The sequence below is a fragment of the Drosophila hydei genome, unplaced genomic scaffold, assembly GCF_003285905.1.
Source record: "Drosophila hydei strain 15085-1641.00,03,60 unplaced genomic scaffold, DhydRS2 tig00008145-arrow-arrow-pilon, whole genome shotgun sequence".
Classification (NCBI taxonomy): domain Eukaryota; kingdom Metazoa; phylum Arthropoda; class Insecta; order Diptera; family Drosophilidae; genus Drosophila; species Drosophila hydei.
Genome location: NW_022045850.1, coordinates 44,711 through 71,070, shown reverse-complemented (window position 1 = coordinate 71,070; position 26,360 = coordinate 44,711). Strand labels below are relative to the sequence as shown.

At 36.1% G+C, this 26,360-nt stretch overlaps 2 protein-coding genes and 2 pseudogenes across 10 annotated transcripts; 2 read left to right on the top strand and 2 right to left on the bottom strand.

Annotated features, from left to right (window-relative positions):
- The first annotated feature begins 264 nt into the window (after positions 1-264).
- Positions 265-1,171, top strand: LOC111597406 (probable H/ACA ribonucleoprotein complex subunit 1). 2 transcript variants are annotated; one of them, XM_023312093.2, is made up of 3 exons: positions 268-401; positions 461-931; positions 989-1,169. In XM_023312093.2, the coding sequence occupies exons 1-3, from the start codon at positions 359-361 to the stop codon at positions 1,111-1,113; spliced, it is 639 nt and encodes a 212-aa protein (XP_023167861.1). In that variant the 5' UTR covers positions 268-358; the 3' UTR covers positions 1,114-1,169. The 2 variants fall into 2 exon arrangements, with proteins under 2 accessions (XP_023167860.1, XP_023167861.1); XM_023312092.2 differs by having other exon boundaries at positions 265-401; positions 461-1,171.
- Positions 1,172-1,245: 74 nt separating this feature from the next.
- LOC111597405 (inactive rhomboid protein 1) lies at positions 1,246-11,472 on the bottom strand. Of its 8 annotated transcripts, XM_023312090.1 has the most exons (8): positions 10,502-10,662; positions 6,724-9,929; positions 6,317-6,658; positions 5,302-5,556; positions 2,147-2,404; positions 1,883-2,065; positions 1,766-1,812; positions 1,614-1,644 (listed from the first exon to the last, which is right to left on the bottom strand). In XM_023312090.1, the coding sequence occupies exons 2-7, from the start codon at positions 9,874-9,876 to the stop codon at positions 1,807-1,809; spliced, it is 4,197 nt and encodes a 1,398-aa protein (XP_023167858.1). In that variant the 5' UTR covers positions 9,877-9,929; positions 10,502-10,662; the 3' UTR covers positions 1,614-1,644; positions 1,766-1,806. The 8 variants fall into 8 exon arrangements, with proteins under 8 accessions (XP_023167855.1, XP_023167856.1, XP_023167852.1 ...); XM_023312087.2 differs by lacking the exon at positions 10,502-10,662 and adding an exon at positions 11,257-11,472 and having other exon boundaries at positions 1,246-1,644; positions 1,766-2,065; XM_023312088.2 differs by lacking the exon at positions 10,502-10,662 and adding an exon at positions 11,039-11,170 and having other exon boundaries at positions 1,246-1,644; positions 1,766-2,065.
- Positions 11,473-17,079: 5,607 nt separating this feature from the next.
- On the top strand, positions 17,080-17,772 carry LOC111597410 (annotated as a pseudogene).
- A 3,921-nt stretch (positions 17,773-21,693) lies between these two features.
- Positions 21,694-25,351, bottom strand: LOC111597409 (annotated as a pseudogene).
- Between the last annotated feature and the right edge of the window lie 1,009 nt (positions 25,352-26,360).

The window sequence follows — 26,360 nt, the reverse complement described above, 5'->3', positions numbered from 1 at the left end:
AAATATAAAACGGTCACTCTTTTTGATTCAGTTGCTATGTGTGTTAAATTATATGGCCTTATGTTACTAATTTTTTTATGATTTTATTGTAAATAAAAAATAATTTGATAATTTATTTTATAATAGTAATAATAGCTGAAGTATTAATAATTTATTCTATTATATATTTTTTTCTTAAAAAATTAATTTAGTCTATTAATTCGGGTTCGACAAATGAACTAGATGAGCAAAGGTTTTGGATTTAGTTCATACTTATTGAATCGCTCAATTGAACATATTCCATTAAAACCAGTGAATACAACACTCTCGGCAATTGCACGTGTTTATATTATTTTTTTAATTTCCACTCAATATAAAAATGTCTTTTGGACGTCCACGTGGTGGTGGTGGTGGTGGTAGAGGTAGGAACATATGGTTTAATTTTTTTTAAAAATTGTTTTTTATAAATGCTTGTTAATAGGTTTTCGTGGTAGAGGAGGTGCTGGAGGCGGCGGTGGAGGACGCGGTGGTGGATTCAACAGATCTGGAGGTGGAGTATTCGGTAGAGGGGGATCTCGCGGTGGCCGAGGTGCCTTTGATCAGGGACCACCCGAACGTGTTGTTGCATTGGGAAATTTCAATTATACATGCCAGAATGATCTAGTTTGTAAAGTAAATATAGACGATGTACCATATTTCAATGCTCCAATATTCCTTGAAAATAAGGAGCAGATCGGAAAAATTGATGAAATTTTTGGGACCGTTCGTGACTACTCTGTCTCCATTAAATTATCTGATAATATATACGCAAATAGTTTTAAGCCAAATCAAACATTGTTCATTGACCCTGGTAAGCTGCTGCCAATTTCGAGATTTTTGCCAAAGCCGCCACAGGCAAAGGGTCAAAAAAAAAAAGGTGGTCCCAGTGGAGGAGTAGGCGGTGGACGCGGTGGTATGTATAAACCAGATATACGTTTCTCTATAACAATCCAATATTATTATAATAAAGGTAATCGTGGAGGACGTGTCGGTGGAGGATTTAGAGGTGGCTCAAATCGTGGAGGAGGAGGATTTAGTAGAGGACGTGGTGGTGGAGGAGGAGGACGCGGTGGGGGAGGACGTGGGCGTTGGTAATACGAAATAAAATGTATAACAAAATTTAATAAAAAACGGTAAAAGTTTAATGACTTGATAAATCGTAAATTGTTTTAATATTTATTTGTAAATACTGACCATGATACATGCATTATATTTGTTGTTGGTATATATATGTATTCTGTATATATATTTATGTACATTGTATAATATTTTGTGCACATATTTATTGTGTTTGCTTGAAATAAATGGGGTATTTTAATTAGTATGGAAAATTTATAGGCCCTTAAAATTTGTATCATTCGTATTTTCGATATTTTTAGTATTGGTATTGGGTTGCGACGCCTCCTCCATAATTCGAGAACTGTTTTTGTTTCTACCCGAAGATGTGGGAATCGAATTTGGTGTCTTGTGACTAAATAGATTGGTGTCTGACAATAGATTCGATTCTATATTGTTATATATACGATCGCTATAGTTTGAATCGTAACGAAATGAACGGGTGTAAAGTCCATCCTGCCAGAGATCAACATTTTTTTGCCGTTGTGTTTCCGTTTCAGTAGAGATGTGCTACAGAAGAAATGATTATTATTGTATTGCAGCATATATATATATATATATATATATATATATATATATATATATATATATATATATATATATATATATATATATATATATATATATTTACCGATTTCGTATTTCCTTCTGTAAATGCCATGCTATTCCTTATTATGTCTTCCGAGTGATGGTGATAATAATATTGTGACTTTTGTGTCTGGGAGTATCTGCGGGTGGTGCTGCTTACCTCGCCATAGTGCAGGCCAATATTACTGTTTGTGGGACTAATGTATTTATTGCCATTATTACTCCCGAATATATCATCCACAAAGCTAAACGTGTTAAATTCGCTGGGGTAAATGTAAAAAGTGGTTATCAATGTCGCATACACAAACAAGTGAAACAGAATGCATGTCCAAATAAGATTTATCTGCCAATATGGAATAAATAAGAAAATCATTATTGTATTAATTAAATTATAAATCGTAATCAAATAATAAGCAGTATTTACCTTTTTCCTGCGTCCATACTTGGTGAAGGAAGTAAATGGTACCAACGAAATTGTTAGAAATGTACCACATGCAACCCCGGCAAGCAGACCAGCAAAGTTCAGTTGGTAAGGTAGTGTACCAATTCCGAAAAGAACTGTAGTCAATAGCAATATCTTAAATAAAGCTATGTATGGCTTGTGCAAATGCTTCCAGTGCATCCATATTAGTAATGCAACCAGCGAGGATAGTACCCCACAGAGAGACGCTGCGGGTCCTACCTGCCAATATATTGAATTGGAACCAAGTTGACGATTATATATATGTATATCATGCGTTTTGTAGGCGTACCCTGTACCCTGAATCCGTTATAGTAATTAACAGTGAAAGGAGGTTTTGGAAAATTCACAATAGTTAATTTATCTAATCAGTAAGCAGATTATGAATATTTTGAATTTTAGATGCTTGCCCTCATTGTTGCCAAAATTAAAAAACCCAATGAATAAATAAACAAGTAAGAAAGATCTAGTCGGGTTGCTCGACTAGGAGATACCCCGTAGTTTATATCGAGTATTCAAAAAAAAGAAAACAAATAAAAACTAACATTACGACACTAAGATTCGAACCCAAATTGTTTGCGCAACATGCATCAACTCTACCAATACCGCCACCTCATAATTAAACAAGTAGGAAAGCTCTAGTCGGGGTGCCCGACTAGGAGATACCCTGATCCCAGTCCTCTGAGTTTTTTTTAAATTTTCCGTAGTTTGTATCGAGTATTCAAAAAAAAAAAGAAAACAAATAAAAATCGACATTGCGAGACCAGGTTTCGAACCCGGATTATTTGCGCAACGTGCACAAACTCTACCAACACCGCCACTTCATAACCAAAAAAAAAAAAAAAAACCATAAAAAACGATTCATCTCTACTGGTCTCGAACCCCGGATCAAGCTGCATACGAGCGACGCCTCTACCAACGCAGCCGCCGCCCTTCTTACAAATTGCAAATTTGCACATAAATAGCAGCTAATAATTCAGCACAATTCAATCGCAATTTCAATTCTTGGAATAGAAAAGAATACACGCATTTGAATGTATGTGTGCACACGCATAGCAAAAATGCGTGCGCGTGGCGCTGCTGACGTGTGCTTTTGCAAATTGGCCAAACGTTTTGTGTGGATTTTCATGAAATTTTCAGCATATGCTCTACATATCCTATTGGCTTGGTTGAAATGCAAACGCCTTCACATAATGGCCCTAGTTCCAACTAAACTTAAATTTTAAGAATTTGGGGAAATTTTGAGCCAGTATCCAAAATCCAACAATAATCAAAATTGCATAAAATATACATAAGACTAAATACAAAATTTGGAGGCTCTAGCTCTTAAGACGTTCGAGATATAATTTATTTACTGCATTTCAATAATGTTTTTATTCGATAACAATTACATGTGAATAGTTATCGAATATTTGAAATAAACTTGACCTGCGCGTGCTATACACGGACCTACAAAAAAAATTTCAAGTCTCTAGCTCTTATAGATGCTGAGATCCACGCGTTCACACATACGGACAGACGGACATGGCTCAATAGACTCGGCTTGTCGTCCTGATCAAGAATATATATACTTTATGGGGTCTGCCACGCCTCCTTCTGCCTGTTACATACATTTGCACAAAACCATTATACCCTGATTTCCCATTTTTAATGGGATCAGGGTATAAAAATTAAAAAACATTAAAAACTCTCCTCGTCGCAAATCTCGAACCCAGAGGTTATTGCTTACGAGCGTCGCCTCTACCAACACCGCCCCTGCACTGCTTACTCATACATATTCTATTGGCTTGGTAGAGATGCAAACGCCTTCACATAATGGCCTTTAAATACTGAACTTAAATTTTTAGAATTAGCGTAAATTTGGAGCCGGTATAAAAATCCAACAAAAATCAAAATTGCATAAAATATACATAAAACGAAATACAAAATTTGGAGGCTCTAGCTCTTAAGACGTATTAGATATAATTTATTAACTGCATTTCAATCAGGTTTTTATTCGATAACAATTAAATGCGAATAGTTGCAAGCACCCACAAGAATAAAAAATTTTCAAGTCTCTAGCTCTTATAGATGCTGAGATCAACGCGTTCACAAATACGGACAGACGGACGGAAAGACAGATGGACAGGGCTTAATCGACTCGGCTTGTCGTCCTGATCCTGATCAAGAACCATTATACTCTGATTTCCCATTTTCAGGGTATAAATATAAGGAATGTTACAATCGTTACATGGTCCGAAAACCGATGATTTTTTTTTTCGAAAGTTTCAAGAGGGATTCTATATTAACGATGTCTAATTCTGGAAGAGATCAACAGTAACTCTATTATCAAGCTCTGAAGATTCGAGCTCTTAAACTATTCCAAATTTTTAGTCGTTTATTCGTTAAAAAGTACTTAAAAAGTGAAAGTTGACTTTAGTATATGCATAAATTTGGATCTTATAATTTAGCGTTTAATGATGAGTCGTAAATCAAAGTAATTATTTCTATCTATCTAGAATCAAAGTAATCACTTATCTGTTATGTGAAGGAGTACCTTGGTTTTGAGGAATTTATATATAGTGTTTTATACAAATGATGTTACATTTTGTATACTATTGAGGTTAGTTACAATCCTCCAAAGTTTTGGAGTTGAATTTTTAAAATTCTATTATTAGTTTACTATTGACGTTATCTTTTTGCGCCCCTTTGGGGCGTGACATATTGAAAAATTTGATAGTAGCATTTTTATAGTCCTTTTAATGATTTTCTTTATTATTAGTTATTAATGACTTTCTCTCTTAATCAACTACAAATTATTTATATATATATACCTGCCTTCAACGTTCTTACTTGTTCTTTTTTGTATCAAAACCAGTTTAGAAGTATAGCTGCAAATAGACAGTTATTCTCCCCCTGTTTCGATCTCTCTCTCTCTCTCTTTGTATTTGTATATGTTTTTTTCTATTTCTTTCTTTTTATCTACAGTTTAACAGTGGTTGTTGATGATATTTGGTTATGTATTCTTGATTAAGACGACTAGCTAAGTCGATCTACTATGTCTGTCTGTCCGATCCTTGGATGTAATCAATTAGTCTATAGTTTTGTTAAAATATTCATAAGTATATATTGGAACATACCTCAGGTCTATGCGGTACTAGAACTGCGCTGGTTAGATTTCCAGCCAAGCCAGACATTATGTAAACAACAGCTGTCCGCAAAGTCCCAATCAATCTCTCCAAGTCAGCAAGAAATAAATACTGAAATATAAGCGTAATTGCTAAGTGCAAAATACCAGCATGCATGCAAAGCGATGTCAGAAGTCTATATATTTGATCTGGTATTTCCACGGCGATAAATGGAAACATGCCACAAACGTTATTTAGGCACGATATCTGAAAACAATTTACAAAGCACTTTAGAGATATGTCGGAGTTTGTGAGATATACACTCCTCAGCATAAGGTCAGCACTATTGGATTGGGAATCTAATTGTATAAATCAGCAATGTAATTAAATCGTGAACTAAGCTTACTGGATGCCTTTAATTAACTTTATTTTTGTATTATATTGTTTTCTGACCATTTCAAGATATTTCCGAAGAAATTTACGTGGGGGCAGTATGAGGGCTATTGAAGGATCTCGACGTTTTGTGTCTTAATCCATTTCACGAATCATTTCATCAATCTAGCAGTAGTGATCGGGGCATTGTTGTGCTGGAAATTACAGTTTTTAATACGTCATTACAGGTCCTCAAAGGTAACAACTGCAATTTACAGATGCCATTATAAGAGATATAAGAGATAGTCCAGAATTGAAGTAAACTTTAATCATTGATATTTCCCTTAGAAAGCAGATCAATTTTTTAGTCTACCAAATTGAGCGAAATATTCATAATTGAATTTGCGGTGCGCTATCGTAATGATGCAAAATATGCAGTTTTTATCGGGCTTAATTTTTTTGTAGAGAGTTCACATATTAGGATACCAAAACCAAAAAAAAAATTGAATTTTTGTGCAAAAGGAAAATAAAAATTGGGAAAAGCAAATGGTAAAAAGGAGGCGCTAACCTAATGTCGAAAAGTGTATATATTATAAATTATAATTGTATTATATGCTTGGTATAAGAGTTATCATATCATTGTTTTCATAGTTACTTGTGAACAGAGAGAAGCTTCTTCATGAAAATATCCGTTAACAAAATCACAATATTCTCGTGTAGTTATCCTACATTCACCATAGACTCCGGTACAGCAGGGATGTCCGATCACTTCACAGATCATGTGCTCCGCCGTGTGATCCTTATAGCGATAGCGCTGAGAAAATGAATTAGTTTTCCGGCAGATTGGCCATTTGGTTATGTCATCGGGCCATTCATATGGAGCAATCGACGCGGGTGCATCGCAGAATTTTGGATCAAGGCCACACACCGAACCCGATATCCTTCCTCCTGGGCCTGATTCGCCAGGTGACCATTTTTTCCATGTCGATATAGATTTCTAGTTGTACGAAAGCAAAATGTAATAAATAAATATACAAAAATGGTTAATGATGTCAAGCTTACTGTTGGATAAAGACCCCGTATAGAGCAGTCCGCCTGTGAGCTCTGCACGCAGCCGGAATCATCATTCCGTATACAACAAGCCGTTTCACGCTCCTGCCTCCGGGTCTTTGTTACCACCTCCATGACCTTGACATCTCGCCGCATACAGGCCGCAAATTTGGCGCCCATGTGGACGAGATCATTGTTACGAGGACCTATCCAAAGATTTCGCTGTTCGATGTGCTGCACGGTCTGTAGGCTTAAGCTAGTGACGAGTACCTGTCCGGTTTTTTGTTCGGTGCCAAAGCCGATCGGTGCGATGCCATAACAAACAATCGATAGAAAGAGCACAACAATATGCACCGTATTTATCCAGTATGTAAAGAAGGGTCGATGATCGCAACGATCATCTAAATCATTGATCGAAAAGTATTTGATGTGTTGCCTCTGCGGGCGCCGCGAGTTCTCTAAAACTCCATCAAGTAGTTGGGCAGTGATTCGATTCCCACGATTTGTTGCTGATGGTGATGTTAAATTGGCACGCAACACAGATGGAACATGATTGCTGCTGATGTTCCTGGCGCCGAGAGACATGTGGTTCCCCTGTGGATCGGGTATTAAATGAAGATCATTTACATTTCCATTACCATTCAGAGCCGAGGTGCGCCAACCGTTATGATGTCGCTCTGCCATATAAACACCAACACTGCCCTCGACACCAACTCCAACGCCGACCCCACCCTGTTTGTTGACTTGTATTAGATCAGTGTTCTCCTCGTTAACTGGAGACTTTGCATTCTCACACGGATTATCGAAGAATACCTCTTCCTCGAGCAATGCAGCTAAGCTATCGGCAATGCCAATGTTGCAATCTCCGACCGTATCCATGTCCAGTTCTCTGTCATGCACATGGATTGGAGCAAAACTGCGTGACCATTGACGGTGACGTCGCAGGTTAATGTTGATGTCATGTCCAACATTTTTAGATGGTAAGTGGAATACGTTTATTAGATAACTAACACCCGTCATCAACATGTGTGCCACTGAAGCTTTACGCTCCACAAATTCATTGGAATTAAAATCCTTGCTTGCATAACATTTTCGCCATCTGCATGGACCAACCGATAAATCCACATGCTGCGAATCTTGAACTGGCAATATGTCGGGACGATCGCTTGCACAGTAGCTGTTAGTACTATTGCTATTGACATTTGCTTCAATTGTGGGTCCATCAGGTCCATTGTCCATATTATATTCGAGCTCGGTATTGCTGTTCAATGGCCCAAAGCGTCTAATTGCTAGACGTCGATGGCGTCCATACCAGAGCGCAAAGTCAGCTGCTTCGGTACTGGCTTCCACACCAAAGAAACGCGAAATTTCTCGTCTTAAATAAATTATTATACGTTTCTTGCACGAATGCCGATGAATTAACTGCTGTAGCTGTTGTTGTTGCTGTTGTTGTTGTATGGGGACCGATTGCTGCTGTGAATGCTGCAACTGCTGCAAATGATGAGCAGTAGCAATTTGAGAAGCCGGGTAAGTTTCCTGCGGCTGCTGCATTTGACGCTGAAAGTTTTCGCTGATCTTCAACTGTTGCTGGGAATGCGGCGTGGCATATATATCGGAAGAATTTGCCTCTAACGCAATGGCATTGCCCTGCGTGGCCAATAACATTTCGTGTTCATGCTGTTTTAGCTTACCCAGATCCAATGGCACGGGAAGTCCCACCGGTACGGGGCTAATTGGGCCAGTTGTTTGGGTTGTCTGATGCACACCCGTTGTGCGGCGCGCTGTATTGCAATGTAAACAGGTGCCGGCAGTATCTTGTTCCTGACTCTGACTTAAGCCTTGGCGCTGGGAATCGTTCTGAGCTATGACCGACTGTAAGGCTAAAACGCCTTCGCTCTCATCCGAATTGCTGCGGATCGTAGAACGTGAATCGGTTGCTGTGGATCGAAATTTGCTGCATGTTCCAACACTCTTTGTATTAGAGCCAACAATCGGTGAGCAGGTGTTCGCTGTAGCTGCCGGTATTGGAAACGATGTGGATGAGACTGGCGATGAAGACGGGCATGGACAGCTCGTCGCCGATAATGATGATCCCAACGCCATATTGTAGATCTGAGCGCTTTTCGAGTAACTGGCTTGGGTCTGACTAGTTTCATTTTGATGGTATTCACTGTGACAGCACTTGGCTCGATAACTATATGGTAAGTTCACATACTGTGATGGCAACGATGGCAAGGGTGGCGTTGCTGCCAAGTCTGAGTATACATCACTAGCTGGAGGTGGAGTTGGTACATAACGTTTCACTGGCGTATGTACAGTTGATCCTAAATAGCCACCATATGCATCGCATTGCATTACTTGCTTTGGTGTTATAAAATAGCGCCCACATGATGAAGCCGTAGCCGAGGCAGAAGTCGAAGTGGAAACCGAAGCTGGAGGTGGAGCCGGAGTTTGAATTGGAGTTGAAGACGCTGCAGTTGCAACCGTTGATAAATTTATTGTTTCCATTAATTTCAATTTTTGTGATGAATCTCGAAAGCGATATTTTGAATTGGGGGACATGGCACGTGGAGTAGTTGAATGCTGCTGAATGCCATATTTGTCGACCTGCTTATGATGTATATTCGCTGAATTGTCTGGCTGCATGCTTATTATGGAATTATTTGTACAAAGTGATGAAGTGGAGTTCGATAATGAAAGCGGATAGCATTGCGAGGCGTGATGGGAGTGGTGTTGGAAATGATTTAGATTTAGCTGTTGCATTGGATTGGCTGCATTGCTGTTGCAATGACCGATTTTGCTATGGAAACTCGATTGACTTTGACTGTGACTTGTCGGCATGCAATCGCTATGCGGAGCCGGTGATGGTGGCGGCAAACTGCCATTGATTAGCGTATCATCAAATTTGGTCAATGGTATAGTAAGTTTACTAGACTGTGCCAAGCATATCTCATTCGGATGCGGACTGAATCGACCGGCTGTTGCTATTATTGACTCATCTCCATTCGATTTGAGCGTTAGCTGTGCCTGATAGTTCACCGATTTTCTACGTCCTACAGCGGCACAATTATTACCAACGGTCATGGTTCCCATTCCAGTTCCGGGAACTGCTCCGCTAGCCGCCCCCAATCCAGTGAAATCATTGCGTCGCTGATTGTGGTGCATTTTTAATGATATGACTGTGTTACTTTAAGAACTGTTACTTTTAAGAACTTTATCTGAAAAATTATTGAGTGTATACGGGCTTATTATTAATTACATATTATATACCTATATTTCATTATTATATTTATATTATCTTTTATTACTGATGACAAGAGTATAGACATACAAATATACATATACATATAATTATATATATATAATAAATGATTATATAATCTTTTCCAAATTTTTATTTTTGCTTAGCATTTGCAATCAACGAATTTGGCAAACTAACTGATATTATTAGTGTTAGTGTTTGCAAAAAAAATATATATATCTATATCTATTTATATATATATATATATATATATATATATATATATATATATATATATATATATATATATATATATATATATATATATATATATATATATATATATATATATATATATATATATTTATGTGTATATTATAAAGGAAATTCTAGTAGTGTATACACATTCGTTAAACATTGAAAAATTAAAGCTTATCATATATTTTTCTTGCTTTAAACAGTTTTTGGCACTCGATGCTTTCGTTAATATATATATATATATTTATATATATATATATATATATATATATAAAATATATTCACATTTACCGTTACAGTTAAGAACTTTTATCTTATCGATTTTCCACCAAAGAACTTAGTGCATACTTTTTGGCGCAACTCATAATTGTGGATTGCGTTCACAGGACTGTATTGATGACATTTATTTTATGCTTGTTCTCGTTGCATTTTCGGTATTTTTTAGATTTTTTCATATACCTATTATTTTTGTTAAATTGTAAAATGTTTTCACCAAATAATGAGGAAAATCTTTCCAATACATATGTATTTTCATTAAGGCATATGAAAATTTACAAGCATATATGTATATATATGTTTAGATGTATATTATAATTTACTTGCATCGCTTGCCATTCACATTGTCATTCACGTTGCGATGTTGCTCACAATGTACATGCGCGTGTCAACGTTTGTGACGTCATTACAGTTCAATTTAATTTGTTGTGTTTCATTGTTATATACGGAAAACCTTTTATGGACATAATAGGACAACAGAATCGGTTATTCACAGATCACTTAGTCAGCTCATACTTTTAAAGAAAACTTCTTCTGAATAGTGCAACTTACTACAACTCATATAGTTATACACATGTTCGTACATTCATATTTATTTTAGTAGTGGCGAGTCGAATTCAAGCTGAAGGAGGACGTGGAATGCGAATCGGAACCAAAAAATATCGGAACCAAATAAATAAATAAAAAGAACTTAAATATTGTTAAGTAATGCTAATGTTAAAGTATATTAGTTTGACTTAAATATATTTGTGGGTACTCTGAAAACATACAGTAGTAATATTTTTTTGAGTCGAGCCATTTGGAATGTATACATATGCGCTTGGTGACGGCAGTGTTCGCACACTCTCTGTACATAGATCTTTTTCTATGAAATATGATCTTCAATGCCACTTAAATAACGTAAACTGTGGTATTTTTTGTACCCTTCTTAAGAATTAAAATTAAGTGGCAGCAGAAAATAAAATTTTTTTATATTTAATTACTCCATAGATTGAATAGGTAACTGAAATAAAAAAATGTATATATAATATAATTTTATTATGACAACATTAATATAATACTATATTAATACATAAAAATATTAACGACAGAACAAGATTCTAGTAACAGAAACTGTTGAATTGAAACAAGTAAGTCCTCTTTAATATATTTATATGAACATTAAATTGGTTTTGTCTACACTTCAATAATTAATGAAACCATTTACGATTGCGTATTCAATGTGTAAGAGATATGGTTTATTGAAAGATAAATCTTCAAAAAATATTAGTAAGATCAATTTTCCATATTTACTATAATGGAACTAGGCTTGTAAGTAATCAGTATCACTGAGTATCCTTTGTCCTATTATTGCAGCGGGGGTTATAAGAACGATAATCTGCACTACAATGGCCCGCGCCATGTAGTCAATGTGATGGTTGCATTACGTATGTGAAGCTTAGCAGATCGAAGAATATTCTATCCAACTTCTGGACATATAAATCTTGCTTTCTTCTTCATGCTTACTTTTCAATATAGGTATCTACATACGAACATATATATTGGCGAACATATATGGCAAATGCTTATAATTAGCGAAAACGTTTTACTTGAATTACAAAGTGTGAAGTGTATAGTCTAAGAGTATAGTGTAGTTTATAGCAGTAGTTATATTCTGGGCAATCGATAAAAATCAAAAGCATGTTAAATGCGCGAGTTACCATCTCAGTCCTTGGTGTTGCATAAGCAGTTCTCTAAATCGTGTTGGCGACACTTGCTGACCAATACTATGTTGCGAATCTGCAACATCAGCTTTGGGCAGGATGTCGCGACACAGAAACATAATCATACGATACAGTTAGCTTGGTTTAGGGCTAGATATATATACTTCTGTTGAATAAAATGACAGTGAGTCTAGTTTGAGATCAAGAAACATTGGTCATTGGTTATTGGTCTACTAATTCTCTACTGGAGTCCATTCTAGTTGTGAATGCGTATATAAAAGAGACTGTGTCGTTCGTGGCCAACATGACATGAATGTTGGGACAGACTTGTTGTATTCAAGCTTGTCGGTCGACCCAATTTTTCAGTGCGACTTATTGGGACGACATACGACTCGTTGCACAGACATGTCTAAACATTACGAAACATTACTAAAGACGAAAGAGCGCTATAACGGTATTCATACAAGCGGTAAAGTTAAAAAACTTATCCCAAACACTAGAAGTAGAGCTAGAATTAGCAGTAGCCTAACGGAAAACCGTACAGTAGCAAGAACCGAAGACGTTACATCAATGACATTCTAGATAGGATCGGTAGAGCAAAATACTTTACAGCTCTGGATCTAGCCAGCGGATATCACCAATTAGAATTGCACCCAAAAGATATAGATAAAACAGCTTTCTCCACCGTCGACGGTCATTTCGAGTTCGTTAGAATGCCTTTTGGCCTTACTAACGCTCCTCCTACATTCCAAAGAGTTATGGACAACATTTTAACAGATTTAAATGGCAAATGTTGCCTAATATATCTAGATGATATAAGCGTTTTCTCATTCTTCACTTCAAGAACACATGTTACATTTACATACAGTGTTCACTAGACTTAACGCAAAGCTCCAACCTAATAAATAAGATTTCCTAAGAAAAGAAATTGAATATTTGGGGCATATTATAACCAAACCCCAAAAAGATTGAAACCATAAAATCATTTCCAATTCCAAACACCAGAAAGCAAATTAAATATTTCCTAGGACTTTTAGGGTATTATCGTAAATTCATAAGGGACTTTGCAAATATTACAAAGCCTTTAACCCAACAGCTAAAAGGAAAGAGTGCAGTAAAAATAAAGTGTGCAGTGTGCAGTGCAGTAAAAATAAAAATAAGACACTGTAATGACCCGCTACTACAATACCCCAACTTTGACAAACCATTCACCCTTACAACCGATGCGAGTAATGTGACAATTAGTCCCGTGTTATCACAAGGTTAATATAACAACGAAAGACCGATTGCGTTCGCTAGTCGAACCCTTACTGATATAGAGTTAAACTACTCCACTGTTGAGAAAGAGATGTTAGCGATTATTTGGGCAACGAAACACTTCCGACCCTATTTATTCGGTCAAAAGTTCAAAATCGTTACAGATCATGATAAGTTTTAAGGAACCAAACTCAAGATTAGTTCGTTGGAAACTCCAACTACTAGAGTACGGTTATGAGATTTCTTATAAAAAAGGATCTGAAAACGTTGTGGCGGATGCCACAAAATAATAAGATGTACAAACCTATTAGAAGATATAACGGAAATAACTAAACTTGAAGTAGAAATTCAAAAATATCACAAAGATAGTAACCACAGAGGGATCGATGAAATTTTAGCTCACCTAAAAATAAAAATCTACTCACCACAATTGAAAACATTAATTTCTAAAGTTATCAATGACTGCGATATATGCTAAACTTTGAAATACGACAGACAGCCGCAAAAGCTCATATACCAAGAAACAGAAATTCCTTCAGAATTCCCATGCAAATTCTCCATATAGACCACTATACCATAAACACTAAGTCCATTTTGACTATTGTCGACAAATTTTCCAAATTTGCCTCAGGCTTTACAATCCCAGCTCGGGATAGTCTCAATATAGTCAGATCCATGAAAAATTTTATGGGACTTTTTGGAATCCCACAAAAAGTAGTTTGCGACCAAGGCCAGGAGTTTGCCGGAAAAATTTTCAAAGATTTCTGTGACCAATACAATATTCAACTATACAACCTCTTTTCAACAATCCTCGAGCAATTCCACAGTAGAGGGGCTACATTCAACACTGACTGAAATGTACCGAATCATCGTAAATAAAAAGAAAGAAGAACAAATAACTTGCGATCATGACGAGACCCTGACTGAATCTTTTATTACATACAACAACGCTATACACTCAGGGACTAAATATACTACATATGAGGTGTTCCAAGGCAAAACCCATTTATTTAGCAGAGAAACCAGGAAGAACCAAAAGATCTAAAGTAAAGAAAAAACTAAGAAAAAATACATTAACTATACAACATCTTACAGACTACCGCATAAATATTCAACATTTAACGGATAATGTTAAGGTGGCACAAAAAAATCTTGGAAACGCAAAAATTTTAATTTCACATAAATATTTAATTAATTAAAAATAAATTAACCTACAAGATTAAATTGATAATGTAAACAAATTCGAAATAGCGTTAAATGATCTTAAAAATTTGCAGGCGAAATTATTAATTCAGTCAAGACAAAATTAACACAAGTAAAATATAAAACAAGTAAGAAACGTCTAGTCGGGGTGCCCGGCTAGGAGATACCCTGATCCCAGTCCTCTGAGTTTTTTAAAATTTTCCGTAGTTTGTATCGAGTATTCAAAAAAAAAGAAAACAAATAAAAATCGACATTGCGAGACCAGGTTTCGAACCCGGCTTATTTGCGCAACGTGCACACCAACACCAACACCGCCACTTCATAATTTAAAAAAAAAATAAAACGATAAAAAATGTTTCATCTCTACTGGTCTCGAACCCCGGATCAAGCTGCATACAAGCGACGCTTCTACCAACGCAGCCACTGCCCTTCTAAAAAATCGCAAATTTGAACATAAGTAGCACCTAATAATTCAGCACAATTCAATCGCAATTTCAATTCTTGGAATAGAAAAGAATACACGCATTTGAATGTATGTGTGCACACGCATAGCAAAAATGCGTGTGCGTGGCGCTGCTGACGTGTGCTTTTGCAAATTGGCCAAACGTTTTGTGTGGATTTTCATGAAATTTTCAGCATATGCTCTACATATCCTATTGGCTTGGTTGAAATGCAAACGCCTTCACATAATGGCCCTAGTTCCAACTAAACTTAAATTTTAAGAATTTGGGGAAATTTTGAGCCAGTATCCAAAATCCAACAAAAATCAAAATTGCATAAAATATACATAAATATACTAAATACAAAATTTGGAGGCTCTACCTCTTAAGACGTTCGAGATATAATTTATTTACTGCATTTCAATAATGTTTTTATTCGATAACAATTAAATGCGAATAGTTATCGAATAATTGAAACGAACTGGACCTGCGCGTACTATACACGGACTTACAAAAAAAAATGTCAAGTCTCTAGCTTTTATAGATGCTGAGATCCACGCGTTCACACATAAGGACAGACGGACAGACGGACAAGGCTCAATCGACTTGTCGTCCTAATCAAGAATATATATACTTTATGGGGTCTGCCACGTCTCCTTCTGCCTGTTGCATACATTTGCACAAAACCATTATACTCTGATTTCCCATTTTTAATGGGATCAGGGTATAAAAACTGTAACCTTTAAAATTAACATACCAATATTTGATAAAAACAATTATGTGTTATTGCACATTATTCCTCTACCTATTAATAAGACAAAAATATTAATGTTACCAAAATATGTAATACATAACCAAGTAGGCCTAATCAAACAAATAACAAACAAATGTCCCAAAGTCCATCAAACGTATATCTTAACACAACTCCAACAATCGACCCACAATGCCTTAAGGGCATTCTAAATGAAGAAATGACAACATGCGACATTAGAGATATCGGCAACGAATAAATTATCCGCTATAATTGGCATCTGCTGGACCTGTAGAACCAACAAAATTTTGTTCACCCCGATGGAAACACATTCAGTCGGACTTACAACTGTAGCATCGTTATGGCCGTCGCTCCATACTAGGGGGGAGGAGTTACCATCTCAGTCTCCTTTGAGATGCCGCCTCGCCTTGGTGCTGCATAAACAGTTCTCTAAATCGTGTGAGCTAAACTTGACCGATACTATGTCGCGAAACTGCAACATCAGCTTTGGGCAGGATGTCGCGACACAGAAACATAATCATACGATACAGCTAGCTTGGTTTAGGGCTAGTTATATATATTTCTGTTGACTAAAATGACAGTGAGTCTAGTTTGAGATCAAGAAACAAGCAGACGTTATATTCTACTCATTACAATTATATATAAAAAAAGAAAACCTTCCCAACAAGGCGCTACACGGGATATTGGTCTACTAATTCGTAACTGGAGTCCACCTTGGTCATCCCCAACTTGTAACTCGCGCTACATCCGAATTCACCATGCATGGCACCGGGAATAATTTATTTTTTGAACCGTTCACAACTAAACATGATTTTTATAACATATAACATATTTAAAGGTATATATATTTTTAACTCTAGCGTTTTTATCTCGAAGAATAATTTACTAATAGGTATGGATGTGTATGGTATTTGGTTTTTTATAACAACACCGTGCTGGAAGGATGGTATTCCGGCTATCTTAGTCACAGTCACATATCCAACAAATGAGGTAAGTCCACCGGTAAAGCCCTATCCATCATGGCAAGCACACAGCAGCCCCTACTATACGGATTGCTCTAAGTTGATATCCGTATATCGCACCGCTGTTGATGTGCAATGGAATCGGTTATGGGCTATAGATTCTGGAATTGTAAATGCTATGGTTAAATTAAATCAGATCTGTCCACCCAAAATTGTGGCCTTCGTGGCCACGTGTTTGTTACAGACGTCTGGAGATTTGGCATTGTTGTCTATAGAGTTTAGTAAAGAACATGAGCTGTCGTGTGCCAAATTATAATTTTTCACCCAATCCTTTGGCATTGAATTTCAATGTCTACGGCTTAAAGTTTCAATGGTTAGACGGCACATTCGACATGCGCCTATCGAATGGACCCAAAAGTTCGGATTGAGTGTTTACTTTCATCCAATGGCAAGCTATCAGGAATTCATGGTGTCGACAGATCTACTACTGGATGAATCCCGTTGGACTAACGGCACTGTGGATACACTTAAGTAATTTATTTCGATTGGCGATCGAGGTTTAAATGACCAATCTTCCACATCTGGCATCGCTCGAAACGGCATTTTGTCCTTTATCCAAATACATCACGATAATGTTGGTTGTTGGGACACGTTCAAACCATATAAAATATCCAATTTGGATATTCTTGAGAATTTAGAAAATGAAACGTTGATTCAATTTCCTAACGTCATAAAAATTGATCATGAGCAGAGGCAAGGCGTTTGGGTCATAAGCAATCGTTTACCAATTTACTTGTACAGTCATTTCGACTATAGCGATATCAATATTCGTATTTTAAGAGCCGATGTCGATGGCATTATTGCGTCAATAATATGTAATCCAAGGTTCGAATCGACCAGAAAAGAAAGTTTCACTATTATTTCAATAGAAGAGGGCCAATGTTATTAATTTATAACATAAACAATATATAACAAAAAAATTAAATAACAAACCTTAAGAGATATAGTTCAATTTACTGCGGAAACTGATGAAATTGAAGAGACAGATGATGAATTTTATATGAGTCCAAGCATTAGAAACTATTGAGATACATAAGCCACGGTCACAGCTCAGAAAATTCGGATTGGCACCGCCGTAATGGGCGAAACATAATTCTTATAAGTCTATCAATATGGGAAGTGATCCCCCTACAATTTGGTTAGTTTAGCTAGTTTACGAAAGCCCCGGTGGGTATATAATATATATAATGGAGGTACATAGTATATAAATTATTTTTAAGTTTCTAATTGTAAAACTGTAGAAGATATAGTTTTTTTCGAGTTTGCTGTATATTGTTAAGCGAATTTTTATACACGAGCTTAAATAGGGCGAAATCCTTTCAGTTTATACAGCAAGACGGACATTGTACAAAACCAATATACTTTTTTTTCTATTTTCTGTTTAATTTACTGAAAAACAAATAAGAAAATTCTAGTCGAGTGTGCCCAATTAGGCGATACTCTGAAGCATGCCGTATATGTATGTATCATACAGGTATAAGCTCTGACTCAAATACAATTCAATAGTGATTGCGATTCTATTTCAAACAAGGATGCAGGTAATATGTAAGCACCGCCCAACATTGGCTCGAGCCCTTGCCAATTAATCAACCAATTTATTTTCTGAGTCACTTTAATAGAAGTTTTCAGCACTTGATCTATATATTCAATATGTAGCAACTAAGTATTGGTATCCAAAATATAAATATAATTAAAATTCTGTAAAATATAAGTAAAATTAAACGTTCAATTTGGACAGTCTATCTCTAACTGAATTTAATAACAGAAGTTCAATAACGTTATTAATCCATTACATTCAAACGGTAACATTTATCGAATATTTGAAACAAGCTTTCAAGTCTTCAAGAGGGTGATACTTGATAAGTGCATTTAAAACAAGTAAATTTAGTGAAAAAAAATAAAAACTTACATTACGACACCAATACTCGAACCCAAATTGTTTACGCAACGTGCACAAACTCTACCAACACCGCCACCTCATAATTAAACAAGTAAGAAAGCTCTAGTCGGGGTGCCCGACTAGGAGATACCCTGATCCCAGTCCTTTGAGTTTTTTAATATTTTCCGTAGTTTGTATCGAGTATTAAAAAAAAAAGAAAACAAAAATCGACATTGCGAGACCAGGTTTCGAACCCGGATTATTTGCGCAACGTGCACAAACTCTACCAACACCGTCACTTCATAATTAAAAAAAAAATAAAACAATAAAAAATTTTTCATCCCCACTGATCTCGAACCGGGACCAATCTACATACGAGCTGCGCCTCTACCAACGCAGCCACTGCCCTTGTTAAGCACGCTGTTGCAAATTTAAACATAAGTAGCAGCTAATATTCAGCACAATTCAATCGCAATTTCAATTCTTGGAATAGAAAAGAATGCACGCATTTGAATGTATGTGTGCACACGCATAGGAAAAATGCATGCGCGTGGCGCTGCTGACATGTGCTTTTGCAAATTGCCCAAACGTTTTGTTTAATAACTTCTGTTTTACTTAATAGATTTTAATGAAATGATCTACATACCCTATTGGCTTGGTCGAGATGCAAACGATTTCACATAATGGCCCTAGTTCCAACTAAACTTAAATTCTAAGAATTTGGGGGAATTTGGAGCCGGCATCCAAAATCTAACAAAAATCAAAATTGCATAAAATATACATAAGACTAAATACAAAATTAGGAGGCTCTAGCTCTTAAGACTTTCGAAATATAATTTATTTACTGCATTTCAATAATGTTTTTATTCGATAACAATTAAATGCGAATATTTATCGAATATTTGAAACAAACTTGACCTGCGCGTGCTATACACGGACCTACAAAAAAAATTTCAAGTCTCTAGCTCTTATAGATGCTGAGATCCACGCGTTCACACATACGGACAGACGGACAGACGGACAGACGGACGGACGGACAGACGGACGGACAGACAGACGGACAGGGCTCAATCGACTCGGCTTGTCATCCTGATCAAGAATATATACACTTTATGGGGTCTGCCACGCCTCCTTCTGCCTGTTACATACATTTGCACAAAACCATTATACCCTGATTTCCCATTTTTAATGGGATCAGGGTATAAAAATGAAGAAACAATAAAAAGCGTATTCTCCCCGCCGAGCTCGAACCCATATATTATTACTTACGATCGTCGCCTCTACCAACACAGCCACTGCAATGCTTGCAAAAAATGGTAAATTTGAACTTAAGTAACAGCTGATAATTCAAGCAGTATTTAATCGCAATTTCGATTCTTCGAATAGAAAAGAATACAAGCATTTCAATGAATAATAATTCTAATGAATTCGTGCGCGTGGCGCTGCTGACATTTGCTTTTGCAAATTGGCCAATCGTTTTGTTTAATAACCTCTGTTTACTTAATGGATTTTAATTAAATTTTCAGCATATTATCTACATATTCTATTGGCTTGGTTGAGATGCAAACGCCTTCACATAATGGCCCTATTTCCAACTGAGCTTAAATTTAAAGAATTTGGGTAAATTTGGAGTCGGTATCCAAAATCCAACAAAAATCAAAATTGCATAAAATAAAAACTGAATACGTCACGCCTCCTCCTGCTATATACGGACCTAAAAAGTCTCTAGCTCTTATGGATGCTGAGATCGACGCGTTCACACATACGGACAGACAGATGGACAAGGCTCAATCGACTCGGCTTGTCGTCCTGATCAAGAATATATATACTTTATGGGGTCTGCCACGTCTCCTTCTGTCTGTTGCATACATTTGCACAAAACCATTATACCCTGATTTTCCATTTTATATAAAAATATTCTTTGCCTGTGAGCTACCGCAGCATAACTATATGTACAGTATATATACCGTATGTCTCATTAGGTAGGTGGCTAACGTACAAACTAAATGTACTAATAAAATCACGATACCCCACATGACTGGTGCAGAAGGTGTTGCTTTTTAACCCTTGAATATATACGAGCTTCCATATTGTTCTTATGAAAAAATTACAAAATCAAAAAGAATTAACTACATAGATAAATAATCATATATTTCCGGTTCAGTAGATTATTTTGCAACCAATTCGAAAATAAAATTATTACGAATTAATCTTTTCATTTAAATATAGTGAGAAAATGAATTTACATTCAGCCTTTTTCATGTAAATGTAATATATTATGATATAGACATTTAATATTAAATTAGTATAAGATTAAATGTAAGAAATGCGGATTTCAATCTCAACTTGTGTGTTTATATCATTTACCAACAGGCTTATACCAATGCAGAAAAGTAAAATAAGTAAAAAGACGAGGAGAAGAAACATTCCGGAGACAACAGAAGAGAAAACAAAATAAATGAAAACGGAAGATGGAGTAGATAACGCTAGAAATGAATGTGTACTGAAGACAAAAATAAATAAATTTAAATAATAATGATAAAGATAAGAAGACAAGTAAGGAAACTCTAGTCGGGGTGACCGACTAGGAGATACCCTGATCCCAGTCCTATCTGCGAGTTTTAATAGGTTTTCCATAGTTTGTATCGAATATTTAAAAAAACAAACAAGTAAGAAAGCTCTAGTCGGGGTGCCCGACTAAGAGAAACACTTATCCCAGTCATATCCGCGTTTCTTAATATTATCTGTAGTTTGTATTGAATAGTCAATACAGTAGTTCGAATCCAAATTGTTTACGCGACGTACGCCAACGCTACCAAAACCGCCACTTTATAATTAAAATATAATAAACAATAAAAGGTATTCCTTCTTCTTTATTCGAAGAAATGAAATTGTATTTGAATTGTGCTTAAGTTCAAATTTGAAACTGCTTTAACGAGCAGTGCAGTGGCTGCGTTGGTAGAGACGGCGCTCGTAAGAGGTTAATCCCTTGTTCGTAGCCTGGTGTTGATGGGGAATTTTTTATTGTTTTATTTCCTAATTATGAAGTGGCGGTGTTGGTGGTGTTTGGTGCGTGTTGCGTAAAAATTGTGGGTTCGAATCTAGGTGTCGTAATGTCGATTTTTATTTTATTTTTTTTTTTTATTTTTTAGTACTCGATACAAACTAAGGAAAATATTAAAAAATGCAGATATGACTGGGATCAGGATATCTCCTAGTCGGGAGCCCTGACTAGAGCTTTCATACTTGGTTTTTTTTGAATACTCGATAAAAACTACGGTAAAAATTAAAGAACGCAGATAGGACTGGGATCAGGGTATCTCCTAGTCGGGCACCGACTGAAAATCTGCCACACTATATTTTAAGAGAGAAGAACTGAAGGACCCATTAAAAATTTTTTTAAAAAGGTAACCAGAACTCAATACAAAAGAAAAACATTTTTAAAAATTATAATAGACGAGAAAAGAGTTTAAGAGAAAGCAAGAGTCGAGAATACATGATATTAAATGGATATTAATTCACTGCAATTTCGTTTTATGTCATTTTGGAGAACAAATTTCAGACTGCGATAAAATGGAGTCGGCTGTGGCAAATATATCAAATCTTTGGCTTGGATTGTGCTCCTCAACATTTGGCGTAGGTCGCCTGGCTGCATTGGAAGGGGCTTCTTGTAATAAAGATTACAATTTGACTTCAATATCGTATTCAAATTACTGCCAAGCTTCTCAAGGTGTTCTTTCATAGATTATAAGCCCATATATATCATATGTCTTACAATCATTATTATACCCTGATCCCCTATTCTTGATCAGGACGACAAGCCGAGTCGTTTGTGTGAACGCGTCGATCTCAGCATCTATAAGATATTCGATAACTATTCACGTTTAATTGTTACCGAATAAAAACATGATTGAAATTCAGTTAATAAATTAAGTCTCGGACGTCTTAAGAGCTAGAGATTCCAAATTTTGTATTTAGTTTGATGTATGTTTTATGCAATTTTGATGTTTGTTGGATTTTGGGTACCAGCTACAAATTTCCCCAAATTGTTAATATTTAAGTTTAGTTGGAAATAGGGGCATTATGTGAAGAAGTTTGCATCTCTACCAAACCAAAAGAATATGTAGATCATATGCTGAACATTTCATCAAAATCCATTAGGTAAAACAGAAGTTATTAAACAAAAACGTTTGGCCAATTTGCAAAAGCACATATCGCAACGCCACGCGCACGCCTTTTTCCTATGCGTGTGCACACATACATTCAAATGCGTGTATTCTTTTCTATTCCCAGAATTGAAATTGCGATTGAATTGTTCTGAATTATTAGCTGCTACTTATAATCAAATTTGCAACTTTTTGCGCAAGCAGTACAATGGACGCGTTGGTAGAGGCAGCGATAGTATGCAGCTAGGTCCTGGGTTCGATACCGGTGGAGATGAAAGATTTTTTATTGTTTTATTTTTTTTTTAATTATGAAGTGGCGGTTTTGGTAGAGTTGGTGCACGTTGTGCAAATAATGTCGTTTTCTATTTGTTTTCTTTTTTTTTGAATACTCGATACAAACTACGGAAAACATTAAAAAACTCAGAGGACTGGGATCAGAGTTTTCTTACTTGTTTTCAATTTATTTTTACTTAATTACTCATTTTGATGCCGAATTAATCACTTTTGGTATCCCCAAAACGCGGTTCAGCGATTCATACGTTATTTTAAGATGTGTTCTGCGAACGGATCATACAAAGCGTTGCGCCAACTGTAGCTGCGATTTGGTTTTGACTACGAGTGACGATAGCGGGAGTCTGATTCACTACAAGCTCGAATTGACCACGTAAGATTCGTTTTGCCTTATCGTGTCGATTAATGATTACACGCACTTAGAAACGTTTTGTTCTATCGTGGTTACTCGTATTCGATTCGCGTACTTAGATAACCTTTTACACTGTCGTATTCGCAATCGGTCCCTGCTCTGACGAAAATTTGCGTTCCTAAATAATTTATGTGTTACCTTTCAAGGAATGGGTCATCAAAACTTACTTTTGCATACCCTAAACACATTGGAAATGGGAATGTTTTATGAAAATGCATCAAGATTATTTCAAATAACCTGTCTAGGCAGACACAATGATGTCTCCTATTCGGGTAGTATCGACTAGAATACTCTTACCTGATTGTTTTTTCTGAGTGTGATCACAATGTGACCAATTCTTGCAGGAGGAATATGCACAAGGAGTGCAAAAATACAGGAGGCAGTTATCATTGCTTGCTATAGCTTAGATGTAACACAAATGACCTGACAGATTCAGGAAAGATAATTCCCATCATGTGTTTAAATTCAGGCTCACAGTCGCTCGTTATATATTATATATTAAATATTTATTTATTAAAATATTTATTTAGTGATCATAAATTAATAATAGAAGGCAACTAAACTTGGGAGATTGCAATCTGAAACTTTAACCGTCTTATCACGTCAGCTGTTCTAGTTATTCTAAGTCAAAGTGCAAAATGCAAGTACATCAATGACTGACTTCATAATTGTTGGCTATCAACGAATGAAATTTAATGGTTATATGGTTATTTACATTTATATGGTCATTTATTTATGGATAATATGGTTATTTAATGAAATTTTCAGCAAATGATCTACATATTCTATTGGCTTGGTAGAAATGCAAATTCAGACAGACGGACAGGGCTCAATCGACTCGGCTTGTTGTCCTGATCAAGAATATATATACTTTGTGGGGTCTGCCTCGACTCAAAGTTTAAAGATCCTTTTTAAGGGTATTAGCAATAAGTGGATAACTAGTAGATAACGTAAATACAGGAAAAAGGAAAGAAAATAATTGATACCAATGAAAAATGACGATAAAAAATCAGTTGTAACATCTAAGGCATACAATTCCATGTGTAAAGATCTTCACTGTGCTCAAACGCAAAACACCTGAAATCGCGAGCACTATGTAAAGCGTGCAAATTAAAATGTAATCGTATGAAAGAATTTTGGCAATCATTGACTTGGTTTTAATTGGAGCCACTAAACTGGGCAACGAATGGTGACACATGAGCGAGTATGCACATGCGCCAAACAATGATGGAATGCCGTAAAAGTTTACGGCAACTGGGTGTCCTCTTGCCCCATAAGTACAATGCATCTTGAAGGCAATGCATATCGTTGAAGAGAATGCAATATGAAAAAAAATAAATAATATTAAATTATAAAAGATGATGTGTTTTATTTACATCTTACCCAACCATCGTAAAACGCTAGTTAGCACATGCAAATACTTTGTGCTCAGAATGCTAAATATAACGAGTGATCCAAAACTGATTGTAAATCCAATCAAGATTATCCTGTACATGATTAGTCGTTATAAATTATGTTGCTTCCAGCACTCATGGTTCTCATTACTCTTAAAATCACCAAGCACACGCATTGAACTTTATTATTTATGTTTGAATGATCGTGTTCGCCGTAAAAGAATACATTCATGGTGTTAAATATTCATCTTGCTTATTATAGCTTATGATAATAGCCTAATATAGATAAATTTGACAACCGATTTTGATTACCCGAGTTGTGCTTCTCAGCAGTATTGCGTCATATGCTTTTTCTTTTAATAGCGAAGGAATAACCCACCACACCACAATTTACAAGTGTGTTGCTTATAGTCTGCCATGCAGTACAGATTATTTAAATGTTTTACAAATGCTTACCACAATACGCCACACAAGTTTTTAGCCACCGCTGCAGAATATATGCTCAAGTCTCTATGCAAGTATATTATAAAGCATAGGTAAAATAATGTACGGCCGCAATCATTCAAAACATTGTGGCCATTTCACCTAATTCAAACTTTTGCGTTAATTGATAATAAAATTCCACATGTTAAACTGTCAGGGGAACCGTTGCGCTTTCTGTATTCGAAAATAATTCATTCTTGTATTCATTTGAATTGCGCCCGTACCGTAAGACCTGAACACTTTTCTAGTACTTTATCGCATTTGCGCCAGCCATATTTTTGATAACAAATATAACTGTGCTATAGCTATAGTATTATCACAATTAAACTTTGGCGCCATCCTGCTTTGGCAAAAACTTCTGGCAGATCTAGCACTCCAGTCTCAACAATAAAATTGAATTTAAAAATGAATCCGACCTACAATGAATATCAAACTAAGCCCATACCTTACCAACAACAATAACAATTTAAACTTGATTATAGGACCTACTTACTATGGCAGTGAGATTGTTAAAGTTTCATACAAACGCATGCACGCTATATGTAAATTAATATGTTGCTGGTCCAGCGATGAACTAGGCGTCGGTGGCAGGTCCAGCGTTGATCGGGTATTTATAGTCTTAATCAATAAGTTGCTGGTCCAGCGATGAGCTAGGCGTCGGTGGCAGGTCCAGCGTTGATCGGGTAATTATAATCTTCTTATGATGATTATGTTGGAGGGTTTGACTTCACCCCCTTTTCTATTAACTGGCCTTGTGGCTCAGCAATGATCAGAAATATAACAATTTGATTACGGCGGTGTGCCGGAGTAGTGCGAGTTTATTCTTCAAACTTCAATACAAAACTGATTTTT

Bases quoted from the DNA above. Each gene is read 5' to 3' on its own strand.
- LOC111597406 (XM_023312092.2), top strand. From the start codon at position 359: ATGTCTTTTGGACGTCCACGTGGTGGTGGTGGTGGTGGTAGAG. The intron at 402-460 runs GTAGGAACATAT...GCTTGTTAATAG, and splicing joins TGGTGGTGGTGGTGGTAGAG to GTTTTCGTGGTAGAGGAGGT.
- LOC111597405 (XM_023312087.2), bottom strand. From the start codon at position 9,876: ATGCACCACAATCAGCGACGCAATGATTTCACTGGATTGGGGGCGGCT. The intron at 2,066-2,146 runs GTAAATACTGCT...CCATATTGGCAG, and splicing joins AGTATGGACGCAGGAAAAAG to ATAAATCTTATTTGGACATG. The intron at 1,645-1,765 runs GTAAATATATAT...TTTCTTCTGTAG, and splicing joins CAGAAGGAAATACGAAATCG to CACATCTCTACTGAAACGGA.